The sequence below is a fragment of the Ranitomeya variabilis genome, chromosome 8 (genome assembly GCF_051348905.1).
Source record: "Ranitomeya variabilis isolate aRanVar5 chromosome 8, aRanVar5.hap1, whole genome shotgun sequence".
In the NCBI taxonomy this organism is placed as follows: Eukaryota; Metazoa; Chordata; class Amphibia; order Anura; family Dendrobatidae; genus Ranitomeya; species Ranitomeya variabilis.
This window is the reverse complement of record NC_135239.1, coordinates 184,402,305-184,429,268: the sequence shown is the minus strand read 5'-3', so window position 1 is coordinate 184,429,268 and position 26,964 is coordinate 184,402,305. Positions and strand designations below refer to the sequence as shown.

At 42.5% G+C, this 26,964-nt stretch overlaps 1 protein-coding gene across 2 annotated transcripts in view; it reads left to right on the top strand.

Annotated features, from left to right (window-relative positions):
• The window catches only part of FGD3 (FYVE, RhoGEF and PH domain containing 3), a 256,971-nt gene that overhangs the window by 203,334 nt on the left and 26,673 nt on the right, over positions 1-26,964 (top strand). For both annotated transcript variants that reach the window (XM_077278182.1, XM_077278183.1), the window contains exons 11-15: positions 4,817-4,909; positions 7,815-7,894; positions 8,544-8,574; positions 9,997-10,098; positions 10,998-11,060. In XM_077278182.1, coding sequence (XP_077134297.1) covers positions 4,817-4,909; positions 7,815-7,894; positions 8,544-8,574; positions 9,997-10,098; positions 10,998-11,060 — 369 coding nt within the window. The remainder of the gene's footprint in view (positions 1-4,816; positions 4,910-7,814; positions 7,895-8,543; positions 8,575-9,996; positions 10,099-10,997; positions 11,061-26,964) is intronic.

The window sequence follows — 26,964 nt, the reverse complement described above, 5'->3', positions numbered from 1 at the left end:
GGCAGAAGAATATGGAAGTTATTGCTTAACCATAAAAATAAGTGCATGAAAAGTAAAGTGTTTATATTTTATGATGTATTTTATTGGGGTCTGAGGTCAAAGCAAGAACCTATTGGGGCTCCCCTTGTAGCATTGGTCAATCAGTGCAATTGCAACTTACCTCTTATTACAAATCTCCTTTGTTCCCAAGAACAGAAGGATTTTGAATTCTATTTTATATTTCTCATTACCTAGGTTACCGGCCACCACTGCAGTGTATCAGAGGTGGCTGGTTCCCTAGGCAAGTAAAGCCGTGCTTGAAAGTTCTTTATATCCTCGAAACGCTGTTCCCAAGTTGTCTTCAGTGCCCCCGCACTTCTCTATTGCTGAAGAAGCGAAGCTACTTCTTGTTGGAGCGTACAGTTTGGATCAGTGACGCGACCATGGTGCTGATCCGAACTGTCAATCTTCAGGAGCCCACAACTCCTTGGAAAGACCAAGGGGGTGGCCTTTACTAGGCCACAAATGACATGACAAACCACTAGCACGCACTCGACAGTAACCCAAACATTTAGATGATGGCCCTCAGTGACTGACAATGGCATCTAAATGGTTAAAGAACAGCATTCAAAGTTTCAGTTAGGGGGCATTCAGATGCATGTATAACTCGGTCCAAGACCGGAACGCAATGCTTGGACTGGCCGGTGGGTCTCCCAACCCGATAGTGACAGCTTCATATATTTCTATGCAGTCGTCATGCTCAGATCAGGAGACCTGCCAGCCAGTCTGAGCTTTGCGTTCCGATCTTTCTCCGATTTATGCAGTCAGTGTTGGCTGTATAACACAGTTGGCACCTGCCCAATGGACACATGCACACACTGACCTGTGATCTCTGGGTGAGTGAAAGAGTTAAAAAGAAAAAGCAAAGTGATTGTATGTGTTTCTAACACAAAGTTTTACAAAACTATGTAAAAGAAAAACTCTTTGTTGCCCATAGCTCCCAGTTAATGTTAAGACTTATTTTCTTAAAGCGTAACAGTTGGTTTAATTTTTATGTAGAGGGGTTTTCCACTTATCCACTACTTGGACAACCCCTCCTGAATCCCTAGTTCCCCCCCCCCCCCCCAGTAAAATAACACTTCCTGTACGATTCCAGTGGTGTCCGCACTGGTTTTCCCAGGGCTTGCGTGACATTATGTCACTCAATCCCTGCGGACTATAAGCTCTGGCATCACTCTCGTCTCAGGACGAAATTGACATCTGGGGGAAATGAGAGCTGCAAGTGCTTTCTTAATTTCTGATGTCTTAATTTGTCAAAAAAAAAGTGGGAACAAATCAATAGTGGTTTCACTCTAAATTCAGAGGCAAAATCTGTACTCGGTGAAGACAGACTTTCAAATTCCTGAGATAGGAGATAGCAGTTGGTGATTTTAATATTCTATGGAGGGAGGTGGAGCTGGAGGCAGAAACAGACATTCTGCTGCAAGTTCTACTGAAATAAATTACATTTTAAATCTCTCTAATAAAATTAAATCAGCGCTGTGATTGGTTGCTGTGGTTAACAAATAATATTTTATTTTAGACCGTTCTAATAAATTTTCTAGACACCCAGAAGCTCTTTTCTGACATTAACAGTCATTATTATGCCTCATTTATCTAATGACTCTGCCCGGGTCTGGCTCACCACCACGTCTGGCTCTCTGCTCTTTGTATTCGTTGCACTCAGAATTATTTACAATGTTAAATTAATTGAATGAAATGGGAATTGGGTTCAGAATCTAATTTTATGTAATTGCTGCTTTGAGCTTTTGGTTACCTGGTTAATGGATTCCATTAAATGTAAGAAAATTCTGCAGCATTTCCAAGATGGAAAAAGCATAAGAAAAATATAGCAATTAAGGAAATATTCCATGCCCTTCCCCCACTGGGGGCTCATTTGGCCGAGTCCAAGCATAGAGATTATTCTTCATTTTCTTCTTCAGAGGCGAATCCATCTGTGATACACCGGTCTAACTAAACATTTACTTTAGTTATTAGTAATTTATAAGATTCTGCGTCTGCTCTAAATGAAATCATCTGAACCTGGAAATACTTCCTAGTGAGCGTGTGATTACATAGTGCAGGCAGAGCTTCAGTGTAAAGTATGGAACACGGCTCATGACAATGATTACCTTCAGTTTTGCAGATTACATGACCATGAGCCTAAAGCCCCCTTCAGACATCAGTGTTTCCGGTATATGTGGCGTCTGTTTCACACGTACTGGAAACACTTGTGCACACACAAAGATCCATTATACTCTATGGGGCTGCGCACATGTCTGTGTGATCCCACGGACCATGTGACCCACATGTGGACAGGTCTGTCTTTTTTTTTTTTTCCCTGCAGCATGGATGGCAATACGTCCCACACATGTGCACATGGATGACATCAACTGTGAAATCCCTGTGCTGTACATGTGACATGTACCGGATTAAAATGTGGAAAGAAATTACAGATGTTTAAGTGTTAGATAGATTAATAGGTAGATATGGGGTAGAAAGATGTGTGATATATAATTAGTGCCTTGCGTGTGTACTTTACTGTATTTGTATTTAGCTAATAATTAAATTAAAAAAATGTTGTTTTTTTTCATTGTTGTTTTTTTTTTTGTATAACCAGCCAAGGTAAAGGAGACAGCTGTGAGTTGTTATTATCAGGCTGGGAAGGTCCATAGTTATTTGGTCCTTCCCAGCCTAAAATGTCAAGCCCGCATCCACCCCAGAATTGGCACATTACATGCACCAGTTCTGGCTCTTTGTTGCCCTGATGCGGTGGTAATCTGGGTTATGGCAGATGGGGTTGATGACAGCTGTGATTTGTCAAAAATCACAACTGCCATCATGCTTAGTAATGGAGAGGAGTCTACCCCATTACTAACCTGGTAATAAAAAAATAAAAACACACAAAGAAAAAAGCAAAACACTTTATTTAAATAAAGACTCCTCCACATTATCCCTCGTTCACCACTTTATTGAAAAAAAAATAAAAAAAAAATAAAGCAGGTTTGCTGTAGTCCACCGAAATCTAAAGTATTCCAGAAATGGATATCTGAATAACATAAGACAGAAATAAACACGATAGACAGTCCCTCGTTAACCAATGTATTTGTAAAGATGTTCCCACGAATCTCCGTCGTTATTAATGTTCCTCGATTTTTGCTTTGGTGACTGTGAATAGCAGTCAAGTTACCGCTATTCACAGTCTCCGGGTAGTGACTACAACGCTCGTCAGAGCTGCCTAGTCTCGCGAAGATTAAGGGCCAGCATTTAGTCCAATTAGTGGGTACTCCAGTAAAAGATCTTTTAAGGGCATAAAAATGGTAAAATTGGGTGCAAACTGCACTGTGAGTTATAGCAGGGGCGCTGATTGCGCAGAGTTTTGATTTTCCTCTGGAGAAAACAGAGATGTTTCTGATCAGATCTCCACCATCATCAGCGTTGCAAAAGAAATCAGGGGACGTAAGCGTGTAATTTCAGAGCGTGAGGGTGTCTGGCATGGAATTTTCTCATTTCTGCCAGCTTGGTAGGGGGCTTGTAAATTAAATAGAATCTGAGAATGGACATATGCTTCAAGATCTGCTGATCACAAGGCTGCTGGTGCGACCAATGTGCAATCAAGTCTGACTTATGCAATCAGTTCCTCGCCATGGTGGATTTGTCTGAGCGTCGGGATACTTGGCTGACCTTCAGATGTGGGCAGGGGTGCGTGTGCAGATTTAGCAGCTCCACAACAATACTACAAATTGTAGTCTCAGACCAATAGTGACTAGGTCCCAGGGACAGACATAGGACTGTCATAGAGGGGGGTACCCACTTTGGACCACCCCTTATTACCCAGTGTCGGCTTGTGTTGAATAATTACACGTTCACCATGTAATATCACATTTCTCCTGCAATAGCTGCTGCAGATTAAATGTGATCACTGATGATGGTCCTTTATTTAGAAAAGGGTCTGTTCAGATGGACTAACCCTCTAACTAATTATTACCGGACCTTCATCTGATATCGTCAGCACTTTTTTGCATACTAGAAATTTCAAAATGTTGGATAACTCGCAGATAATTCTGTTTTGATCAAAGCTATATGTCCAGGTTTTACAGTTTTTAGTGTGTAGCAGCAATACAATTTCCATACAATATTCAATAGATATTTTAGACCTGACAAGGCTGGTGTACTTACTTTGAAAATACATATCAGAATAGCCGTGCAAACCTGATGTTAAGGCCATGTTCATACGATCAGTATTTTCCTTCAATATTTTATATCCGTATTTGTAAGCCACAATCAGGAGTGGAACAATCAGAGTAAAAGTATAATAGAAACACGTCACAACTTCTGTATTTTTCACTCTTTCATGGCTTTGGCTTACAAATACTGATGTAAAATACTGACCAAACACTGAACGTGTGACCGTGGCATAAGTTGAAGTATTTTTTGTGTCCAGCTAAAGAGTGAGCAAGCCCTTGACACTCACTGACTGACAGCTGCGGCTTGTACTGAGCAGTGTAAGATCTCAGCAGTAGCCGCAGGGAGGAGGGACACTGAGGAGCTGTCAAATCAATATAAGTGGGCGGAAATAAAATAAAACTTTATTCAATGATTATACATCCATCTTGACCTAGATTTTCACAGCAAGTATAGCAGCCTCATCAGGTTTAAGAGATTTATGCTGTTTGGATAGCGAAATCTGGTAACTGATCAACTTTAAAGGTATTTCATAAATTGCATTGATTTAATATTAATAGTAAAAATACAGTCCTGACGAGAACTCTTTAACAAGTACCATTTTGTCTTTCAGTTTAACAGCATGATGTTATACTGTGTCCCTAAACTGAGGCTGATGGGACAAAAATTCAGTGTCCGAGAAAAGATCGACATTGCTGGTTTGCAGGTGAGGTGACTTTTATTTGCTGTGTATAGTTGAAATGTCAATGATTATTCTAGTTTTATTACAGACTCTGTCCAAGTTGAACCCCTTTAAAGTTCCCTGATCATTATTTTCGGCAAAGGTCAATAAGAGGCCCCGTATACAATAGTTTGCTGCCGATTAAATTGTGGTTTGGCATATCGTTCAGTTGGCATCTACATCTCCCTAATTCTCCATACCAGACACAATCACGGGGATGCAATGGGTTACCTGCTAAAGGCCTCCGAAACAGCCATGTTAGTCCTCCTGCGAGGGTCAGCCAGGAGCGATTTCATCCTGATCTGGGGAAACCCAAGAGATACAGCTCAGACTCTAAAGGACCAAGATATCATGTGAAATGTTAATGCAACAGGGCAATGACCCCAAACACACAGGCACATCTACTTTTAGAAGACCTGGAAAGAAAAGAATAAAGGTGTTGCAATGGACCAGACACAGTCCAAACCTCCCCCGGAGATTTTTTTCGGTTTGGCGTTTTCGTTTTTCGCTCCCCTCTTTAACAGAGCCATAACTTTTTTTATTTTTCCGTCATTATGGCCATGTGAGGGCTTATTTTTTGCGGGATGAGTTGTACTTTTGAATGACACCATTGGTTTTACCATATCGTGTACTAGAAAACGGGAAATAAATTCCAAGTGCGGTGAAATTGCAAAAGTGCAATCCCACACTTGTTTTTTGTTTGGCTTTTCTTGCTAGGCTCACTAAATACTAAAACTGACCTGCCATTATGATTCTCCAGGTCATTACAAGTTCATAGACACCAAACATGACTAGGTTAATTTTTATCTAAGTGGTGAAAAAAAATTCCAAACTTTGCTAAAAAATAAAATAAAAAAAAAATTGCAGTTTTCCGTGACCCATAGCGCCTCCATTTTTCATCATCTCGTGTCAGGTGAGGGCTTATTTTTTCTGAGGTAAGCTGACATTTTTAATGATACCATTTCGGTCCAGATACGTTCTTTTGATCGCCCGTTATTGCATTTAAATGCAATGTTGCGGCGAGCAAAAAATTTAATTCTGGCGTTTTTACTTTTTTCTCGCTACGCTGTTTAGCGATCATGTTAATCCTTTTTTTTTATTGATATATCTGGCAATTCTGAACATGATGATACCAAATATGTGTAGTTTTTTTTTTATTGTTTTATTTTGAATCGGGCAAAAGAAGGGTGATTTGAACTTTTATGTTTTTTTGTTTTTTTTTCATATTTTTAAAAGCATTTTTTTTAACTTTTGCCATGCTTCAATAGCCTCCATAGGAGGCTACAAGCTGGCATAGCCTGATCGGCTCTGCTACATAGGGGTGATGCTCAGATCGCCCCTATGTAGCTGAATTACTGCATTGCTATAAGCGCTGACCACAGGGTGGCACGCACAGCAATCAGGCATCAACAACCATAGAGGTCTGCAGGAGACCCCTGGTTGTTATGCCGATGCATCGCTGACCCCCGATCACGTGACGGGTGTCAGCGGTGTGCGCATTTCCGGCCGGACGTCCGGAAGCGCTTGTTAAATGCCGCTGTCAGTTTAACTAGTTAATAGCGGGAGGTGGATCGCGATTCCGCCCATGCCTATTGCGGGCACATGTCAGCTGTTCAAAACAGCTGACATGTCCCAGCTTTGATGCGGGCTCACCGCTGGAGCCTACATCAAAGCGAGAGAAAGGGGTGAAAAAGAAGCATGACATCGTTAACTTCTTCTGAGTGACGTCACAGCTCTTCAGACTCTTCGGATCACTCTATGTGTGAGCCGGAAGTCTATTTTTCAATGTTGGACTTATGACACTGCATAGTCTTGTAGTTTAAAAACCACTTCTGGGTAATGAGAGCGCAGTGTGATCTGGAAAGTCTACAGAGCGGTGACGTCACTCAGGAGCGGGGCGGCACTAGATACTGGCGGTAGTGACGGACACTGCAACACACATATAGTCTCAGGTTTAGAGAAAAAGAATAAGTTCATTGGCACATAATTTTCAAATTATGTTGAAGGCTCAGAACATGCTACAAATAAAATGCTATGTGTCCATGCATGGAAAAATATCTTAGAACGCACTGGACTGCTATTTCTCACATATTCTGAATTTTTCATTTAAAGCAGTGTAATAATATATCTGAGATTAAGTGGCAGCAAGTCATCGAACAGCTGTCATCTCTCAATGATGTGCAGGTTTTTTGATTGACAGCTTTATCGCTCAGGAGTTTCACATCAGTATAAAGTTCCGTTAAAGAATGTTCAATATTTGGAACGTAATTGCTTAAGAAACTAATGGAGAAAAAAGTTGACATTCCCTTATTAATTCCAAGTTTTAACCTTGGCAAAACCAAAAAAAGAGCCGAACTATAAGCTGGTATACGTGCAAAGTGTAAGAGCACATTCGCACTGTGGCAGTTTCACAGACAGCCGCTCACACCCCTCCCCCCAAAAAAAACTAAAAAAATAAAATGAGCATATACCCTACATGTAAATAACATAGGGGACTTAGGTAATGGTATTTTGATTTAAAAAGGCATAAAAGCTATCCCACCACGACAAGGTGTACCCATTGGGACAGTCCTAACCTGTCCCTAGTGTTAGAACCTTACCTTGTGTTAAACAACCTCAATGTGAATAAGGGCAGAGTAGGACAGGGTCAGGCTAAGACACCCGTCCATGGGAGGCTATACAGATGGAATGCTTTGCTCCGAAAAGGGAATCATGCCCCTGTGTGTTCAAAGTGCAAGAAATTTCAGTAAAACCAAAGAAAAGAGCCGGACTATAATCTAGTATACATGCAATATTTTGAGCATATTTGCCTGAGAAACTTAATCGAGCAAAAACTTGACTTTCCCCTAGGATCTAGAAGTTTTAATCTTAAACTTTTCTTGTCTGTCAGGTTCAGGAAATTGTGAAACCAAACGCATCCCATACATTCCTGATAACCGGGAAGAAGCGATCACTGGAGCTACAAGCCAGGTATTATCTGTTGTAAAAGTGCATCTTGCATGAGTGTGTGCAATGATCGGCGGAGAACAGCCATGTCGGATGAGTTTCCAATCTGTTTCTCAAAGTTTGTGGAGAAGTAGCCGACTATAGAACTCCTACAACAAGAATGTATAATATGAAGTTTGTATCTGATAACATGATCTACATAAATTATATAACATGGAGAAACCCCAGTAAAACATTTTTGCCCGACAAAGACAAAACATAAAAATAGAACTGGCCTTCACATTTCATTTCCCAAATACGCCACAAAAAACGACCAAGGTGAGAATAATTGGGTTTCTTCTCCTTGACTTGTATGATGCATTTAGAATGCTGAAAAATAAAAAAAGTGTAGTTTATGTCGACCCCAAGGGCGGACATATCATTGGTGCAACCTGGGGCCCAAGAAGTAAGGGGGCCATTTCTGTCTGTGTCCACCACTGGCCGAACCAGACGGATTACTACTTGGATTATCGAAGCCAATCCCTGAAAGATGTGACCTGAAGTCTGAATAATTGCATTTACCTGCTGCTCCTGTTTTTCAAAATTTCACTCATTGTGTTGGGTCGAGTTGTATTTTTCATGATATAAAAATTTTTTATTATTAGGGCCTTTCTTTCTGTTTTTTTTCTTTTAGGACGGAAGAGGAGAAAAAAGAATGGATCCAGGTATGTAGTTAAAGAGTTTTCTTATAGTCGTCATTAAATGTATAAATATGATTTTAGATTTTTCGGCTTAATTTTTTGCAATATTGGCCAAAATTATTTGTACGCTGATAGGAGTAAGGCTGAATTCAGACACCTGTGTGTCACGGGCTGTGATTCATGGACCAGCCGCTGGCCTCCTGACCTAAACTCAACAGGTATATATGAGGCTGTCAAGTTCGGGTCAGTTTCGTGCATTAAGGTCCATACTCAGACTGCAACATAGATGTGTGAATCCATCTTAAGGCCAGTGTTACAAGCACAGCATTCACAGTCTGAACACAGGCCACAATGTCCGGACCGCTCATGGATCTCCTGGCTCAAACTAGACAGATATGAGGTTTTAAAGTTCAGATCAAGCAATCCACAGCTGGTCTGGACATTGTGGTCTGTACTCAGCCTGTGAGGGTCGGCTTTGTGACACCAACCTAATAATTGCATTAGTTTTCAATTTTTAAAAAAAAAAATAAGACTGGGAATTTCTTTGTAAAACTTTTAAATGGGAACTGTACTTTCAAGAACGTTTACATAAATTAATAGTACAGGTAAATATAAGTTAAAAAAAATTTGTAATATATCTGATCAGATATAAGCCACTTCTTCCCTTCTCCTTACCTACTGAACTTACCATCCACTCTAAAAAAAAAAAAAAAAACAACAAAAAAAACAACCACAACTCGACTCTATCTTGCTCAAGATCAGATGAACGGACAGCACAGTGAGGTGACAGGTTACAGATGCCAATATTACTATTAAAGGGAAGGGGATGAGGATTGATGAGCAGAGCAGACAGAAGCACAGAAAAATTGTGCTGAGCTTTCTAACAAGTCTTTTACCTCACCGCGGAGCTGGATTCACGTCTACACAGATCAGTATTGTTGTATAATGCTCTCCATTTTGCTGATCCTTGTGTACTAACTAAGGAATGAAGAGCACAATTTCTGATTATTATGTGCTATGCATGGGAGACATCATATCAGCTGGTCTTCATCCACCAGCTAAGAGTCAATTGCAAATTAAAAGGTAAATCCCGCAGAGCGGAAAACTGCTAAAATGCAGGATACAAGTCATTTAATGGCAAGAAAAAGTGTTATTCTGCATGTACACACAAGACCGCTTATTTTAAAAAGTTACTTGAAAGTATATTCACACGTTAGTATTCTGTAAAATGTCTAAAAAATACACTAAAAAAGCAACAATAATCAAAATAAAATACACAGTAATGTATTCAAATTAGTGCGAAAGAAAAACAATAGAGACCAGGTTATTTTATTTTCAAGTGTTTCCAGGTTTTATATCTGGGTAATATGTTCTATTTGTCGAGTGGCTTCACACCCTGATCATGTGCTAAACTTCTGTACTTACTTTTTAATTTGCTATTTCAAGGTTATTCAAGCAACAATTGAAAAGCACAAACAAAACAGTGAAACTTTCCGAGCATATAACAGTTCGTTCTCCCGTGAAGAGGAGCATTGTCCAGACTCGCCGGTAATTATCACCAAGTTTAAAATAGCAGCGGTGAAAAATGAAATTGTTCACAGTTACCAATGTTAGTCTCTCACATTCTTAAAAAGTAGTTAATCTTTTTTTTTTTTGTTTTAGAATTTTGTCCAGCATGGAAAGTTATTAAACTTTGCAAAGCACTTTATTTATTGTCTTCGTTCCTGGAAAAAAAAAATTTCATGGAAGTGGCTTCCAAACCTCTACGTTTCCCCAATCAAATTACCTGCCTTTCGCTGTACTGATATTAAAAAGTACTCATCAGGAGTACAGATGATGGCAGTGATGGGTCAGCTCAGCACCTGTGTCACTAACTCAGGAGCTGACCCATCACTGCCATCATCTGTACTCCATATCAGTGTATTTTGATATCAACGTAGCTGAAGGCAGGAAAGTAGTTTTTTAATTTTTACAGAAGTGAAAACAAATTCTCTAAGGGTATGTGTCCACGTTCAGGATTGCATCAGGATTTGGTCAGGATTTTTCATCAATATTTGTAAGCCAAAACCAGGAGTGGGTGATAAATGCAGAAGTGGTGCATATGTTTCTATTATACTTTTCCTCTAATTGTTCCACTCCTGGTTTTGGCTTACAAATACTGATGAAAAATCCTGACCAAATCCTGATGCAATCCTGAACGTGGACACATACCCTAATAATGATTTGCAAAGTTTAAGAACTTTTCCTGTTGCACAAAATCATAAAAAAGAAAAAAGAAGGTTTAGGTTAGGCTTTTAAGAATATTGAACAAAATTCTATAAAAATAACTGAAAGTTTAATTTACGCTTTAATTTTTGATTTTGCATCAATGTTGTTTTACTGTGTCAGAACTATTGCTATATCGACCAGAAGGAAATAAAAATCTGCTTTTTATCATTCCTGTCCAGATAGCGACTCTGGGGTCATATGATTCAGCGCCAGGATCCGACAGCTGCAGTTCGCCGGGGGGAGTAAGTGTTTTTAATCCCATTATCTGCATTTTAAATGTGTCTTTGACTTAAGACTGAGAATATGACTGTGAGTAAGGATGAATATGCGTCATGCTTCATGATCCCTGCAGAAAGAAAACCATCAGTGTCTAAATGTAAGAAAATGTTCCATAGACGGTTTGCTGGTAATTTGGACTTACCCCATGTTTTAAAATCTTAAATGCCAATTCTAACGTGTGGCGACCTAAAGATCATCCTATAGATAGTACTCTAGTACAGCGAATCTGACCAAGCGCTCAGATCGAGAACTCTGTACAGATGGATGCTCTAAGGTCCCTTATACATTAGATGAAAGGGTTATTTCCAACATGTCCAGAATAGGTGATAACTTATAGTTGGGGGTCTGACCACTGGGACCTCCATGATTCTGAAAATGGGGCCCATATATACTCAAAGGAACATGCATGCCATTGCACCAATCATTGTCCATGGTGCTGCCAGTGATAGCCTAGCGCTGTACTTGGACCCCCATTAAGTAGCAAGTTATCATCTATCTCATGTTTAGGTGATTACTTACAATATTGGGAATAATTCTTTAATGTCAGACCAACCTGCCGATTTCAGCAGGACCTGCTGACCATCTGTGGCGTTAGGAGGTTTCTCGATTTTCCCCAATCAGGCGAGGTCTTAAAGCCGCCATACACATTAGATTAAATCTGGTTAAAACCCACCAATTTTGGCAGGATCGGACTTGTGACTCTTCACCCTACAGATGATGGGGAAGAGAAGGAACTGGCCTGCTAATTTTTGCTGCTGATCCTTTTTGTTTTCCTTGGAGATGAGCTGCCGCCAGAACAGTCTGGTAGAAGATTGCTCAAAGAGCCGAGCCAAGCATTTCGGTGTATGGGGGAGTCGGGAGAGATGGCCGTCAGTCCAATGATCGTTCAGCCTATAGCTATGTAATGTGTATAGGGGACTTAAGGAGAGAAGGATCAGACGTGTTGAATTATGTCACCCAATCCTTTTATATCCCCAGGAAATAAATGCTGGCAGCTGCTTATTCCACTCTCCCTATTAAAAAAAACACATGCATGCATGGCCAAGTATACATATATATGGGGAGTCCGGAGAAATAACTATCCGCGATGATTTGGCCTAAAACAATCTAAGCAATATGGACAACTCTAGTAAGTCCCCCATTTGATATCTGCACAGCATGTCCACATGCTTATCTGTATTTTCATGCATCTGTTCTTACACATAGGACTCACTCACACTGGCGTATAACACGGTCAAGTGCTATGCGATGTTTTATCAGATATCACTCGGCTCAATGTACCATGGGCAATAGTGTACATAGAAATCATGGGGCCCCATAGCAGAAGTTTTAATTGCCCCCCACCCAACAAAATAAATAATGAATATTTGGCAGAGTCACTGAAGAGCATATCTCACAACTTCACAGTCCTTACAAGGTAATTTTCCTCTTATGGAAGCCCTAGATATCCCTTTCATTGTACCTATAAAGTATGATGCCAGCAAAAGTGGTCCTGAAACGGAGTAAGATTCCCCTACAGTGAATTCCTCCACAGTATTTTCCACACGCACAGCATGATGACCCTGCTGTGCCCCACCTCCACTCAAGTCTGGTGATCCAAACACTGTATGAGACCCCACACAGCCCTCAATGCAACCAACACCTCATCACACTGTACAATGGCACTTACCAGCAATCCAGACCGTTTAATGGCCCCTACACAGCATGATGGATGCCACACAAACCATCACACTGTATAGTTTCTTGCACACATTATAATGGCCCACACAGAGCCCTCCATATGGTATAAAGGCTCTCACATAGCCCTCCAAATATTATAATGGCCCCCACATAGCCTTACAAATAATATAATAGCCCCAACATAGCCCTCCATATGGTATAATGGGCCCCATAGTCCTTCATACAGTATAATGCACTCCAAATAGTTCTCCATATAGTACAATGAACTCCCCATAGGTCTCTATATAGCATAGTGCACCTCATAGTTCTCCATATATTATAATGCACTCCAAATAGTCCTCCATACAGTATAATGCACTCCAAATAGTTCTCCATATAATACATTGAACTCCACATAGGTCTCTATATAGCATAGTGCACCTCATAGTTCTCCATATAGTATAATGCACTCCTCATAGTTCTCCATATAGTACAATGCACTCCCCATAGTCTTTCATATAGTATAATGCACTCCCTGTTATGGTTCTCAATGGCAAGAGAACATAGCCCAGCAAACATAAGTACTAGCTCTTGGAAGGATGGAAACTAAACTGACCATGAACTAAACCTGCCGCACAACTAACAGTAGCCGGGTAGCGTTGCCTACGTTTTTTATCCCTAGACGCCCAGCGCCGGCCGGAGGACTAACTAATCCTGGCAGAGGAAAATATAGTCCTGGCTCACCTCTAGAGAAATTTCCCCGATAGGCAGACAGAGGCCCCCACATATATTGGCGGTGATTTTAGATGAAATGACAAACGTAGTATGAAAATAGGTTTAGCAAAATTGAGGTCCGCTTACTAGATAGCAGGAAGACAGAAAGGGCACTTTCATGGTCAGCTGAAAACCCTATCAAAATACCATCCTGAAATTACCTTAAGACTCTAGTATTAACTCATAACATCAGAGTGGCAATTTCAGATCACAAGAGCTTTCCAGACACAGAAACGAAACTACAGCTGTGAACTGGAACAAAATGCAAAAACAAACGAGGACTAAAGTCCAACTTAGCTGGGAGTTGTCTAGCAGCAGGAACATGCACAGAAAGGCTTCTGATTACAATGTTGACCGGCATGGAAGTGACAGAGGAGCAAGGTTAAATAGCGACTCCCACATCCTGATGGAAACAGGTGAACAGAGGGGATGATGCACACCAGTTCAATTCCACCAGTGGCCACCGGGGGAGCCCAAAATCCAATTTCACAACAGTACCCCCCCCTCAAGGAGGGGGCACCGAACCCTCACCAGAACCACCAGGGCGATCAGGATGAGCCCTATGAAAGGCACGGACCAGATCGGAGGCATGAACATCAGAGGCAGTCACCCAAGAATTATCCTCCTGACCGTATCCCTTCCATTTGACCAGATACTGGAGTTTCCGTCTGGAAACACGGGAGTCCAAGATTTTTTCCACAACGTACTCCAACTCTCCCTCAACCAACACCGGAGCAGGAGGCTCAACGGAAGGCACAACCGGTACCTCATACCTGCGCAACAATGACCGATGAAAAACATTATGAATAGAAAAAGATGCAGGGAGGTCCAAACGGAAGGACACAGGGTTAAGAATCTCCAATATCTTGTACGGGCCGATGAACCGAGGCTTAAACTTAGGAGAAGAAACCCTCATAGGGACAAAACGAGAAGACAACCACACCAAGTCCCCAACACAAAGCCGAGGACCAACCCGACGCCGGCGGTTGGCAAAAAGCTGAGTCTTCTCCTGGGACAACTTCAAATTGTCCACTACCTGCCCCCAAATCTGATGCAACCTCTCCACCACAGCATCCACTCCAGGACAATCCGAAGATTCCACTTGACCGGAGGAAAATCGAGGATGAAACCCCGAATTACAGAAAAAAGGAGACACCAAGGTGGCAGAGCTGGCCCGATTATTGAGGGCAAACTCCGCTAAAGGCAAAAAAGCAACCCAATCATCCTGATCTGCAGACACAAAACACCTCAAATATGTCTCCAAGGTCTGATTCGTCCGCTCGGTCTGGCCATTAGTCTGAGGATGGAAAGCAGATGAGAAAGACAAATCTATGCCCATCCTAGCACAGAATGCTCGCCAAAATCTAGACACGAATTGGGTTCCTCTGTCAGAAACGATATTCTCCGGAATACCATGCAAACGGACCACATTTTGAAAAAACAGAGGAACCAACTCGGAAGAAGAAGGCAACTTAGGCAGGGGAACCAAATGGACCATCTTAGAGAAACGGTCACACACCACCCAGATGACAGACATCTTCTGAGAAACAGGAAGATCCGAAATAAAATCCATAGAGATGTGCGTCCAGGGCCTCTTCGGGATAGGCAAGGGCAACAACAATCCACTAGCCCGAGAACAACAAGGCTTGGCCCGAGCACAAACGTCACAAGACTGCACAAAGCCTCGCACATCTCGAGACAGGGAAGGCCACCAGAAGGACCTTGCCACCAAATCCCTGGTACCAAAGATTCCAGGATGACCTGTCAACGCAGAAGAATGAACCTCAGAAATGACTTTACTGGTCCAATCATCAGGAACAAACAGTCTACCAGGTGGGCAACGATCAGGTCTATCCGCCTGAAACTCCTGCAAGGCCCGCCGCAGGTCTGGAGAAACGGCAGACAATATCACTCCATCCTTAAGGATACCTGTAGGTTCAGAGTTACCAGGGGAGTCAGGCTCAAAACTCCTAGAAAGGGCATCCGCCTTAACATTCTTAGAACCCGGCAGGTAGGACACCACAAAATTAAACCGAGAGAAAAACAACGACCAGCGCGCCTGTCTAGGATTCAGGCGTCTGGCGGACTCAAGATAAATTAGATTTTTGTGGTCAGTCAATACCACCACCTGATGTCTAGCCCCCTCAAGCCAATGACGCCACTCCTCAAAAGCCCACTTCATGGCCAAAAGCTCCCGATTCCCAACATCATAATTCCGCTCGGCGGGCGAAAATTTACGCGAGAAAAAGGCACAAGGTCTCATCACGGAACAATCGGAACTTCTCTGCGACAAAACTGCCCCAGCTCCGATTTCAGAAGCGTCGACCTCAACCTGAAAAGGAAGAGCAACATCAGGCTGACGCAACACAGGGGCGGAAGAAAAGCGGCGCTTAAGCTCCCGAAAGGCCTCCACAGCAGCAGGGGACCAATCAGCAACATCAGCACCCTTCTTAGTCAAATCAGTCAATGGTTTAACAACATCAGAAAAACCAGCAATAAATCGACGATAAAAGTTAGCAAAGCCCAAAAATTTCTGAAGACTCTTAAGAGAAGAGGGTTGCGTCCAATCACAAATAGCCTGAACCTTGACAGGATCCATCTCGATGGAAGAGGGGGAAAAAATATATCCCAAAAAGGAAATCTTTTGTACCCCAAAAACGCACTTAGAACCCTTCACACACAAGGAATTAGACCGCAAAACCTGAAAAACCCTCCTGACCTGCTGGACATGAGAGTCCCAGTCATCCGAAAAAATCAAAATATCATCCAGATACACAATCATAAATTTATCCAAATAATCACGGAAAATGTCATGCATAAAGGACTGAAAGACTGAAGGGGCATTTGAAAGACCAAAAGGCATCACCAAATACTCAAAGTGGCCCTCGGGCGTATTAAATGCGGTTTTCCACTCATCCCCCTGCTTAATTCGCACCAAATTATACGCCCCACGGAGATCTATCTTAGAGAACCACTTGGCCCCCTTTATGCGAGCAAACAAATCAGTCAGCAGTGGCAACGGATATTGATATTTAACCGTGATTTTATTCAAAAGCCGATAATCAATACACGGTCTTAAAGAGCCATCTTTCTTAGCCACAAAGAAAAAACCGGCTCCTAAGGGAGATGACGAAGGACGAATATGTCCCTTTTCCAAGGACTCCTTTATATATTCTCGCATAGCAGCATGTTCAGGCACAGACAGATTAAATAAACGACCCTTAGGGTATTTACTACCCGGAATCAAATCTATGGCACAATCGCACTCCCGGTGCGGAGGTAATGAACCAAGCTTAGGTTCTTCAAAAACGTCACGATATTCAGTCAAGAATTCAGGAATCTCAGAGGGAATAGATGATGAAATGGAAACCACAGGTACGTCCCCATGCGTCCCCTTACATCCCCAGCTTAACACAGACATAGCTTTCCAGTCAAGGACTGGGTTATGAGATTGCAGCCATGGCAATCCAAGCACCAACACATCATGTAGGTTATACAGCACAAGAAAGCGAATAATCTCCTGATGATCCGGATTAATCCGCATAGTTACTTGTGTCCAGTATTGTGGTTTATTACTAGCCAATGGGGTGGAGTCAATCCCCTTCAGGGGTATAGGAGTTTCAAGAGGCTCCAAATCATACCCACAGCGTTTGGCAAAGGACCAATCCATAAGACTCAAAGCGGCGCCAGAGTCGACATAGGCATCCGCGGTAATAGATGATAAAGAACAAATCAGGGTCACAGATAGAATAAACTTAGACTGTAAAGTGCCAATTGAAACAGACTTATCAAGCTTCTTAGTACGCTTAGAGCATGCTGATATAACATGAGTTGAATCACCGCAATATAAGCACAACCCATTTTTTCGTCTTAAATTCTGCCGTTCACTTCTGGACAGAATTCTATCACATTGCATATTCTCTGGCGTCTTCTCAGTAGACACCGCCAAATGGTGCACAGGTTTGCGCTCCCGCAGACGCCTATCGATCTGGATAGCCATTGTCATGGACTCATTCAGACCCGCAGGCACAGGGAACCCCACCATAACATCCTTAATGGCATCAGAGCGACCCTCTCTGAAATTCGCCGCCAGGGCGCACTCATTCCACTGAGTAAGCACAGCCCATTTACGGAATTTCTGGCAGTATATTTCAGCTTCGTCTTGCCCCTGAGATAGGGACATCAAGGCCTTTTCCGCCTGAAGCTCTAACTGAGGTTCCTCATAAAGCAACCCCAAGGCCAGAAAAAACGCATCCACATTGAGCAACGCAGGATCCCCTGGAGCCAATGCAAAAGCCCAATCCTGAGGGTCGCCCCGGAGCAAGGAAATCACAATCCTGACCTGCTGAGCAGGATCTCCAGCAGAGCGAGATTTCAGGGACAAAAACAACTTGCAATTATTTTTGAAATTTTGAAAGCAAGATCTATTCCCCGAGAAAAATTCAGGCAAAGGAATTCTAGGTTCAGATATAGGAACATGAACAACAAAATCTTGTAAATTTTGAACTTTCGTGGTGAGATTATTCAAACCTGCAGCTAAACTCTGAATATCCATTTTAAACAGGTGAACACAGAGCCATTCCAGGATTAGAAGGAGAGAGAGAGAGAGAAAGGCTGCAATATAGGCAGACTTGCAACGAGATTCAATTACAAGCACACTCAGAACTGAAGGGAAGGGAAAAATAAAAAAAAAATCTTCAGCAGACTTCTCTTTTCTCTCCTTTCTCTGTCAATTAATTTAACCCCTTTTTGGCCGGTCAAACTGTTATGGTTCTCAATGGCAAGAGAACATAGCCCAGCAAACATAAGTACTAGCTCTTGGAAGGATGGAAACTAAACTGACCATGAACTAAACCTGCCGCACAACTAACAGTAGCCGGGTAGCGTTGCCTACGTTTTTTATCCCTAGACGCCCAGCGCCGGCCGGAGGACTAACTAATCCTGGCAGAGGAAAATATAGTCCTGGCTCACCTCTAGAGAAATTTCCCCGATAGGCAGACAGAGGCCCCCACATATATTGGCGGTGATTTTAGATGAAATGACAAACGTAGTATGAAAATAGGTTTAGCAAAATTGAGGTCCGCTTACTAGATAGCAGGAAGACAGAAAGGGCACTTTCATGGTCAGCTGAAAACCCTATCAAAATACCATCCTGAAATTACCTTAAGACTCTAGTATTAACTCATAACATCAGAGTGGCAATTTCAGATCACAAGAGCTTTCCAGACACAGAAACGAAACTACAGCTGTGAACTGGAACAAAATGCAAAAACAAACGAGGACTAAAGTCCAACTTAGCTGGGAGTTGTCTAGCAGCAGGAACATGCACAGAAAGGCTTCTGATTACAATGTTGACCGGCATGGAAGTGACAGAGGAGCAAGGTTAAATAGCGACTCCCACATCCTGATGGAAACAGGTGAACAGAGGGGATGATGCACACCAGTTCAATTCCACCAGTGGCCACCGGGGGAGCCCAAAATCCAATTTCACAACAACTCCCCATAATTGTTCATATAGTATAATGCACTCCCAATAGTCCTCCATATAGTATAATTGGCTCCCCATAGATCTATATATAGCATAGTGCACCTCATAATTCTTCATATAGTATAATACGCTCCTCAGACTTCCATACAGTATAATAAACCCCAGCCCTCTATATTGCATAATGCACCCCCATAGTCCTCTATATAGTATAATGTACTCCCCATAGTGTTTCATATAGTATAATGCAGCCCCATAGTTCTCCATATCATATAATGCACACCCCATAGTCTTCCATATAGTACATATAGTATGATGTACCCCATAGTCCTCCATACAGTATAATGAACCCCCATTATCCTATAGTATAATGCACCCCCCATAGTCCTCCTTATAATATACTGCACCCTATCATCCTCCATATAATATAATGCACTCCCAAAGGTCTTTATATAGTACTAGATGGTGGCCCGATTCTAACGCATCGGGTATTCTAGAATATACATGTCCACGTAGTATATTGCCCAGCCACGTAGTATATTGCCCAGCCACGTAGTATACAGCACAGCCCACATAGTATATTGCCCAGCCACGTAGTATACAGCACAGCCCTCATAGTATACAGCACAGCCCATGTAGTATATTGCCCAGCCACGTAGTATACAGCACAGCCCACGTAGTATATTGCCCATCCACGTAGTATATTGCCCAGCCCACGTAGTATATTGCCCAGCCCACGTAGTATATTGCCCAGCCACGTAGTATATTGCACACCCCACGTAGTATATCGCCCAGTCACGTACGTAGTATATTGCCCAGCGACGGAGTATACAGCACAGAGCCACATAGTATACAGAGTTAAAATAAAAAATAAACATATACTCACCCTCCAAAGGCCCGTTGAAGTCCTGGCCTTGTGCGCGGTGCAGGCGTCAGATTCCAGTTCCAGGGTATGATGACGTCGCGGTCACATGACCGTGACGTCATGGCAGGTCCTTCTCGCGCAGGACCTGTGATCACGTCGCGGTCACATGACCGTAACGGCCGCGGGCGGCAGCTTCCGGTCCCAGGATGGTATGCCAGAAGGACCTTCCATGACGTCACGGTCATGTGACAGCGACGTCATGGAAGGTCCTTCTCGCAGGGCCTGTGATCACGTCGCTGTCACATGACCGTGATGTCATGGAAGGTCCTTCTGTCAGACCATCCTTGGGACCGGAACCTGCCGCTTGCATGGACCGGCCGGAGCATCGCGAGGAGGGGAAAAGGCGGCGGAAGGTGAGTATATAATGATTTTTTACTTTTTTATTATTTTTAACATTAGATGTTTTTACTATTGACGCTGCATAGGCTGCGTCAATAGTAAAAACTTGGTCACACAGGGTTAATAGCGGCGGTAACGTAGTGCGTTACCCGCTGTATAACGCGGTCCGTTACCGCCGGCATTAACCCTGTGTGAGCGGTGACTGGAGGAGTGTATGCGGGCGCCGGGCATTGAGTGCGGGGAGTAAGGAGCGGCCATTTTCTTCCGGACTGTGCGCGTCGCTGATTGGTCGTGGGCGTTTTGCCACAACCAATCAGTGACTTGGATTCCATGACAGACAGAGGCCACGACCAATTAATATCCGTGACAGACACAGACAGAAAGACGGAAGTGACCCTTAGACAATTATATAGTATGATGCACTCCCATTAAATTATAATTCATCCCATAGTTCTCCAGACAGTATAATGCACCCTCATAGTCCTCCTTATAATATAATGCACCCCCACAGTCCTTCTTATAGTATAATGCACTCCCCAAAGTTCTCCATACAGTATTATTCATCCAGAAGTCCTCCATATAGTAGAATTCCCTCCCCATATTGCTCCGTACAGTATTATTGCACCACAGTGTACTCACTGATTAAAAAAAATACAATTCTTACCTCTGCTCCTCAACCCCACTACTCGGGTCTCTGCAGCGAGTGTTCTGATGCGCCGAACATCTGAGGACAGCGGGCGCGATGTAGTGACATCATCGCGCCCGCTGCAATTAGGCGTCAAATGCTGAGTGGGAATGATGAGAGAAGGAGAGTAAGCTGACACTACCTCTTTTACCATTTAGTTACAGTTGAATATGTGATGACAACCAGTGGGGCACGCTCTTGCATCGGGCACCATAGCGGCCACATGACCTGCCCCCATTGGCTGTATATCACTGACTATTGGGCAGTGCAGATCTGCAATTATTTTCTCATGCTGATTCAACATGAGAAAACAATCGCAGCATGCCTAGTGTGGCTCAAATGTTCGGATCACGTGCATCCATACAAGTCTATGGCTGTGCGTGAAACATTGAACTGCACTCAGATGATATCCGAGTTCAGTGCAATATTCATTCATAGAGACAAGACAGAAGATGGAGAAATTAAGTTCTCCATCCTCTCCGCACCTGTGCTATTATTCTCTCATGCAAGAGAATCGGATCACAGTTAGATGACACAGTCAGAATTTGAGCAGTGTGTCGTTATCATAATCGTTAAGTATTTAAAAAAAAAATATATATATATTTTTTTTAAATGTCGCTTGGGTCCCTCCCCTAATTTTGACAACCAGCCACGCTAAAGTAGACAGCTGGGGGCTGGTATTCTCAGGTTGGTAATGGGCCATGGATATTGTCCTCCCCAGCCTAAAATAGCAGCCGCCACAGAAAAGGCGCATCTATTAGATGCGCCAATTCTGGCACTTTGCCCGGCTCTTCCCATTTGCCCTGTGGCGGTGGCAAGTGGGGTTCATATTTGTTGGGTTGATGTCACCTTTGTATTGTCCGGTGACATCAAGCCCACGGGTTAGTAATGGAGAGGCGTCTATAAAACACCCATCCATTACTAATCCTATAGTCATATGGTAAGTAAAGACACAGACAGAAAAAAGTCCTTTATTTGAAATAAAAAACACATTTTTATTTTATGTAAAAATAACAAACTCAGTTATACTCAGCTAACAATGATTCCATTGATTCCCTCTTATCTTGTAAAAAAAGAAAAAAAATTTAATAAAAAAACAACCATATCCCTCACCCATTCTGTCCCACACTGTAATCTATGGAATGGGCATTAGGTGAGTATAACTATGTTTGTTATTTTTAACCCCTTTCTGTCATTGGATGTACTATTCCGTCCATGTGGGGTGGGCCCTACTTCCCAAGGACAGAATCGGAATAGTACATCCACCGCGATCGGCCGCGCTCACGGGGGGACTGCAGCCGATCGCGGCCGGGTGTCAGCTGACTATCGCAGCTGACATCCAACACTATGTGCCAGGAGCGGTCACGGACCGCCCCCGGCACATTAACCCCCGGCACACTGCGATCAAACATGATCGCAATGTTCCGGCGGTACAGGGAAGCATCGCGCAGGGAGGCGGCTCCCTGCGTGCTTCCCTGAGACGATCGGTACAAGGCGATGTGCTCACCTTGTACCGAGCGTCTCCTCCATGCAAGCCCCGAATCCAAAATGGCCGCGGGGCTGCATCCGGGTCCTGCAGGGAGGTGGCTTCAGTGCGCCTGCTCAGTGCAGCTCAGTGCAGGCGCCGGGAAGCCTCCCTTCTGTGCACGTCAGATCGCCGATCTGACACAGTGCACAGCAAAGTGTCAGATCGGCGATCTGTCACTTTACTGTGATGCCCCCCCTGGGGCAAAGTAAAAATGTAAAAAAAAAAAAAAAAAAAAAAAAAAATTCCTAAATAAATAATAATAAAAAAATATATATTGTTCCAATAAATATTTTCCTTTAGCTAAATAAAAAAAAAACAATAAAAGTACACATTTAGTATCGCCGCGCCCGTAATGACCCGACCTATAAAACTGTCCCACTAGTTAACCCCTTCAGTGAACACCGTTAAAAAAAAAAAAAAAAAAACAGGCAAAAAAAAACGCTTTATTACCATACCGCCGAACAAAAAGTGGAATAACATGCGATCAAAAAGATGGATATAAATAACCATGGTATCGTTGAAAACGTCATCTTGTCCTGCAAAAAACGAGCCACATACATCATCATCAGCGAAAAAATAAAAAAGTTGTAGTCCTCAGAATAAAGCGATGCAAAAATAATTATTTTTTTTCTATAAAATAGTTTTTATCGTATAAAAGCGCCAAAACATAAAAAAATGATATAAATGAGGTATCGCTGTAATCGTACTGACCCGACGAATAAAACTGCTTTATCTATTTTACCAAACACGGAACAGTATAAACGCCCCCCAAAAAAGAAATTCATGAATAGCTGGTTTTTGGTCATACTGCCTCACAAAAATCGGAATAAAAAGCGATCAGAAAATGTCACGTGCCCGAAAATGTTACCAATAAAAACGTCAACTCGTCCTGCAAAAAACAAGACCTCACATGACTCTGTGGACCAAAATATGGAAAAATTATAGCACTCAAAATGTTGTAAAGCAAAAAACGTTTTTTGCAATAAAAAGCGTCTTTTAGTGTGTGACGGCTGCCAATCAAAAATCCGCTAGAAAACGCGCTATAAATAGTAAATCAAACCCCCCTTCATCACCCCCTTAGTTACGAAAAATAAAAAAATTCAAAAAATATATTTATTTCCATTTTCCCCATTAGGGTTAGGGCTACAGTTAGGGTTAGGGTTGGGGCTAAAGATAGGGTTAGGGTTTGGATTACATTTACAGTTGGGAATAGGGTTGGGATTAGGGTTAGGGGTGTGTCAGGGTTAGAGGTGTGGTTAGGGTTACTGTTGGGATTAGGGTTAGGGGTGTGCTTGGATTAGGGTTTCAGTTATAATTGGGCGGTTTCCACTGTTTCGGCACATCAGGGGCTCTCCAAATGCGACATTGCGTCCGATCTCAATTCCAGCCAATTCTGCATTGGAAAGTAAAACAGTGCTCCATCCCTTCCAAGCTCTCCCGTGCAGACAAACTGGGGTTTACCCCAACATATGGGGTATCAGCGTACTCAGGACACAACTTTTGGGGTTCAATTTCTCCTGTTACCCTTGGGAAAATACAAAACTGGGGGCTAAAAAATAATTTTTGTGAGGAAAAAAAATAATTTTTTATTTTCACAGCTCTGCGTTATAAACTGTTGTGAAACACTTGGGGGTTCAAAGCTCTCACAACACATCTAGATGAGTTCCTTAGGGGGTCTACTTTCCAAAATAGTGTCACTTGTGGGGGGTTTCAATGTTTAGGCACATCAGTGGCTCTCCAAACGCAACATGGCGTCCCATCTCAATTCCAGTCTATTTTGCATTGAAACGTCAAATGGCGCTCCTTCCCTTCCGAGCTCTGCCATGCGCCCAAACAGTGGTTTACCCCCACATATGAGGTATCAGCGTACTCAGGACAAATTGGACAACAACTTTTGGGGTCCAATTTCTTCTCTTACCCTTGGGAAAATAAAAAATTGGTGGCGAAAAAATCATTTTTGTGATTTCTGTGAATCACTTAATAGGTCAAAGTGCTCACCACACATCTAGATAAGTTCCCTAGGAATCTAGTTTCCAAAATGGTGTCACTTGTGGGGGGTTTCAATATTTAGGCACATCAGGGGCTCTCCAAACGCAACATGGCGTCCCATCTGAATTCCAGTCAATTTTGCATTGAAAAGTCAAACGGCACTCCTTCGCTTCCAAGCTCTGCCATGCGCCCAAACAGTGGTTTACCCCCACATATGGGGTATTAGCGTACTTAGGACAAATTGCACAACAACTTTTGCGGTCCATTTTCTCCTGGTACCCTTGGTAAAATAAAACAAATTGGAGCTGAAGTAAATTTGTTGTGTAAAAAAGTTAAATGTTAATTTTTATTTAAACATTCCAAAAATTCCTGTGAAACACCTGAAGGGTTAATAAACTTCTTGAATGTGGTTTTGAGCACCTTGAGGGGTGCAGTTTTTAGAATGGTGTCACACTTGGGTATTTTCCATCATATAGACCCCTCAAAATGACTTCAAATGAGATGTGGTCCCTAAAAAAAAAATGTTGTAAAAATGAGAAATTGCTGGTCATTTTTTAACCCTTATAACTCCCTAACAAAAAAAAATTTTGGTTCCAAAATTGTGCTGATGTAAAGTATACATGTGGTAAATGTTACTTATTAAGTATTTTGTGTGACATATCACTGTGATTTAATTGTATAAAAATTCAAAGTTGGGAAATTGCAAAATTTTCAAAATGTTCGCCAAATTTACTTTTTTTCACAAATAAACGCAGGTTATATCAAAGAAATGTTACCACTATCATGAAGTACAATATGTCACGAGAAAACAATGTCAGAATCACCGGGATCCGTTGAAGCGTTCCAGAGTTATAACCTCATAATGGACAGTGGTCTGAATTGTAAAAATTGGCCCGTCATTAACGTGCAAACCACCCTTTGGAGTAAAGGGGTTAAATACAAAAAACATACTTTTACTTTTTTTTAAATTTGAAATAAAGGACTTTTGTGTGTTCATTTACAACACAACTATAGGATTTGTAATGGATAGGCTTCTTATTGACGCCTCTCCATTACTAAGCTATGGGCTTGATGTCACCGGACAATACAAAGGTGACATTAATTCCACAAATATGAACCCCACTTTCCACCACCGCAGGGCAAGTGGGAAGAGCCAGCAAAGCGCCAGAATTGGTGCATGTAATAGATGTTCCTTTTCTGTGTGACTGCGGGCTGCCATTTTAAGGCTAGGGGGACAATATCCATGACCCTTACCGACCTGAGAATAAGGACCTCTAGCTGTCTGCTTTAGCTTGGCTGGTTGTCAAAAATGAGGGTCCCCCACACCGGACTTTTAATTATATATTTAAATAATAATTAAAAAAATGTCATGGGGAACCTTCTATTCTTGATAACCAGCCTTGCTGAAGCTGACAGCTCAGTTTTGCCTGACTGGTTATCAAAAATACAGGGGAGCCCATGTCCTTTTTCTTTTTTTTTAGATGTATTTATAGCTCTGTTGCCGGTTGATGAATACTCCCATCAGCCACTGCCTGCTCTCGCTGTTACTAGCGGTAGCAGGCGTAGGCTGATGGGAGTATTAGTCAAATTAGGCAGACGCCTGTCCTCTGGTCACAGCTGCGGGCTCACACTATCATCTGACAGCGTGGCAGCTGAGGCTCTCTGACTGGCGGTAACGATCTTACCGCTGATCAGAGGCAGGGTTTGCCACGCTGTCATGCACATGATCGTGGGGCAAACACTGGATGTTCAGACCCACCATTCATTTGAATGGGGTCAGAGTTCAGGTATTGTCCTGGTACCCGATCCAAACTTTTTATTTTTTTTTATAACCGTTAGACTGAACTTGCCAAACCCGAACATCCTGAGGTTCGCCCATCAATAATCAGTTGTCCTGGATTTGGCATCACCTGTCCAGGGGGTTAGATTGTCCAGATCTTAGGCTTTTACTTTTACTCCATATGCAAGGAATGGATAGGGATTAATAGTAAAGACTTTGCACCCTATGACCTACCGCTACACTCTTCTATTAAATTCCTTCTGCAAGGTCTGACCATGCCAGGTTTCGTGACTGTCCCATTTGGCATGCTTATCTGAGATTATTGCTGTAAAGTCAGTTAATACGGGCCGAGAGCAGAAAACAATTAACAATAATTCAGTGCTGTGTGTGTGCACTCCAGCTGAGATTACCGGATTTATGACCTGCTGTGCAGTACTTATTTGATGACACAGATTTACACGTCTTGAATTTGTCCACTAGATGGCAGCAGCAGACAGCCAATGTGATGACAGCCAATGTGATGACTGCCTAGCTGCATACCCTGTGATCTGCCTGGGTATTGCAGTCCTGCCTGTGAGTGCAGGCAGCGGAGGTATTATAGGGCTGCAATATCCTTCTATAGTATTGCCAGGTTCTCTACCTAAATTTACTGATAGTTGGCAATGGCGATTAATCAATAACACATGATCAGATGTTTTTGAAA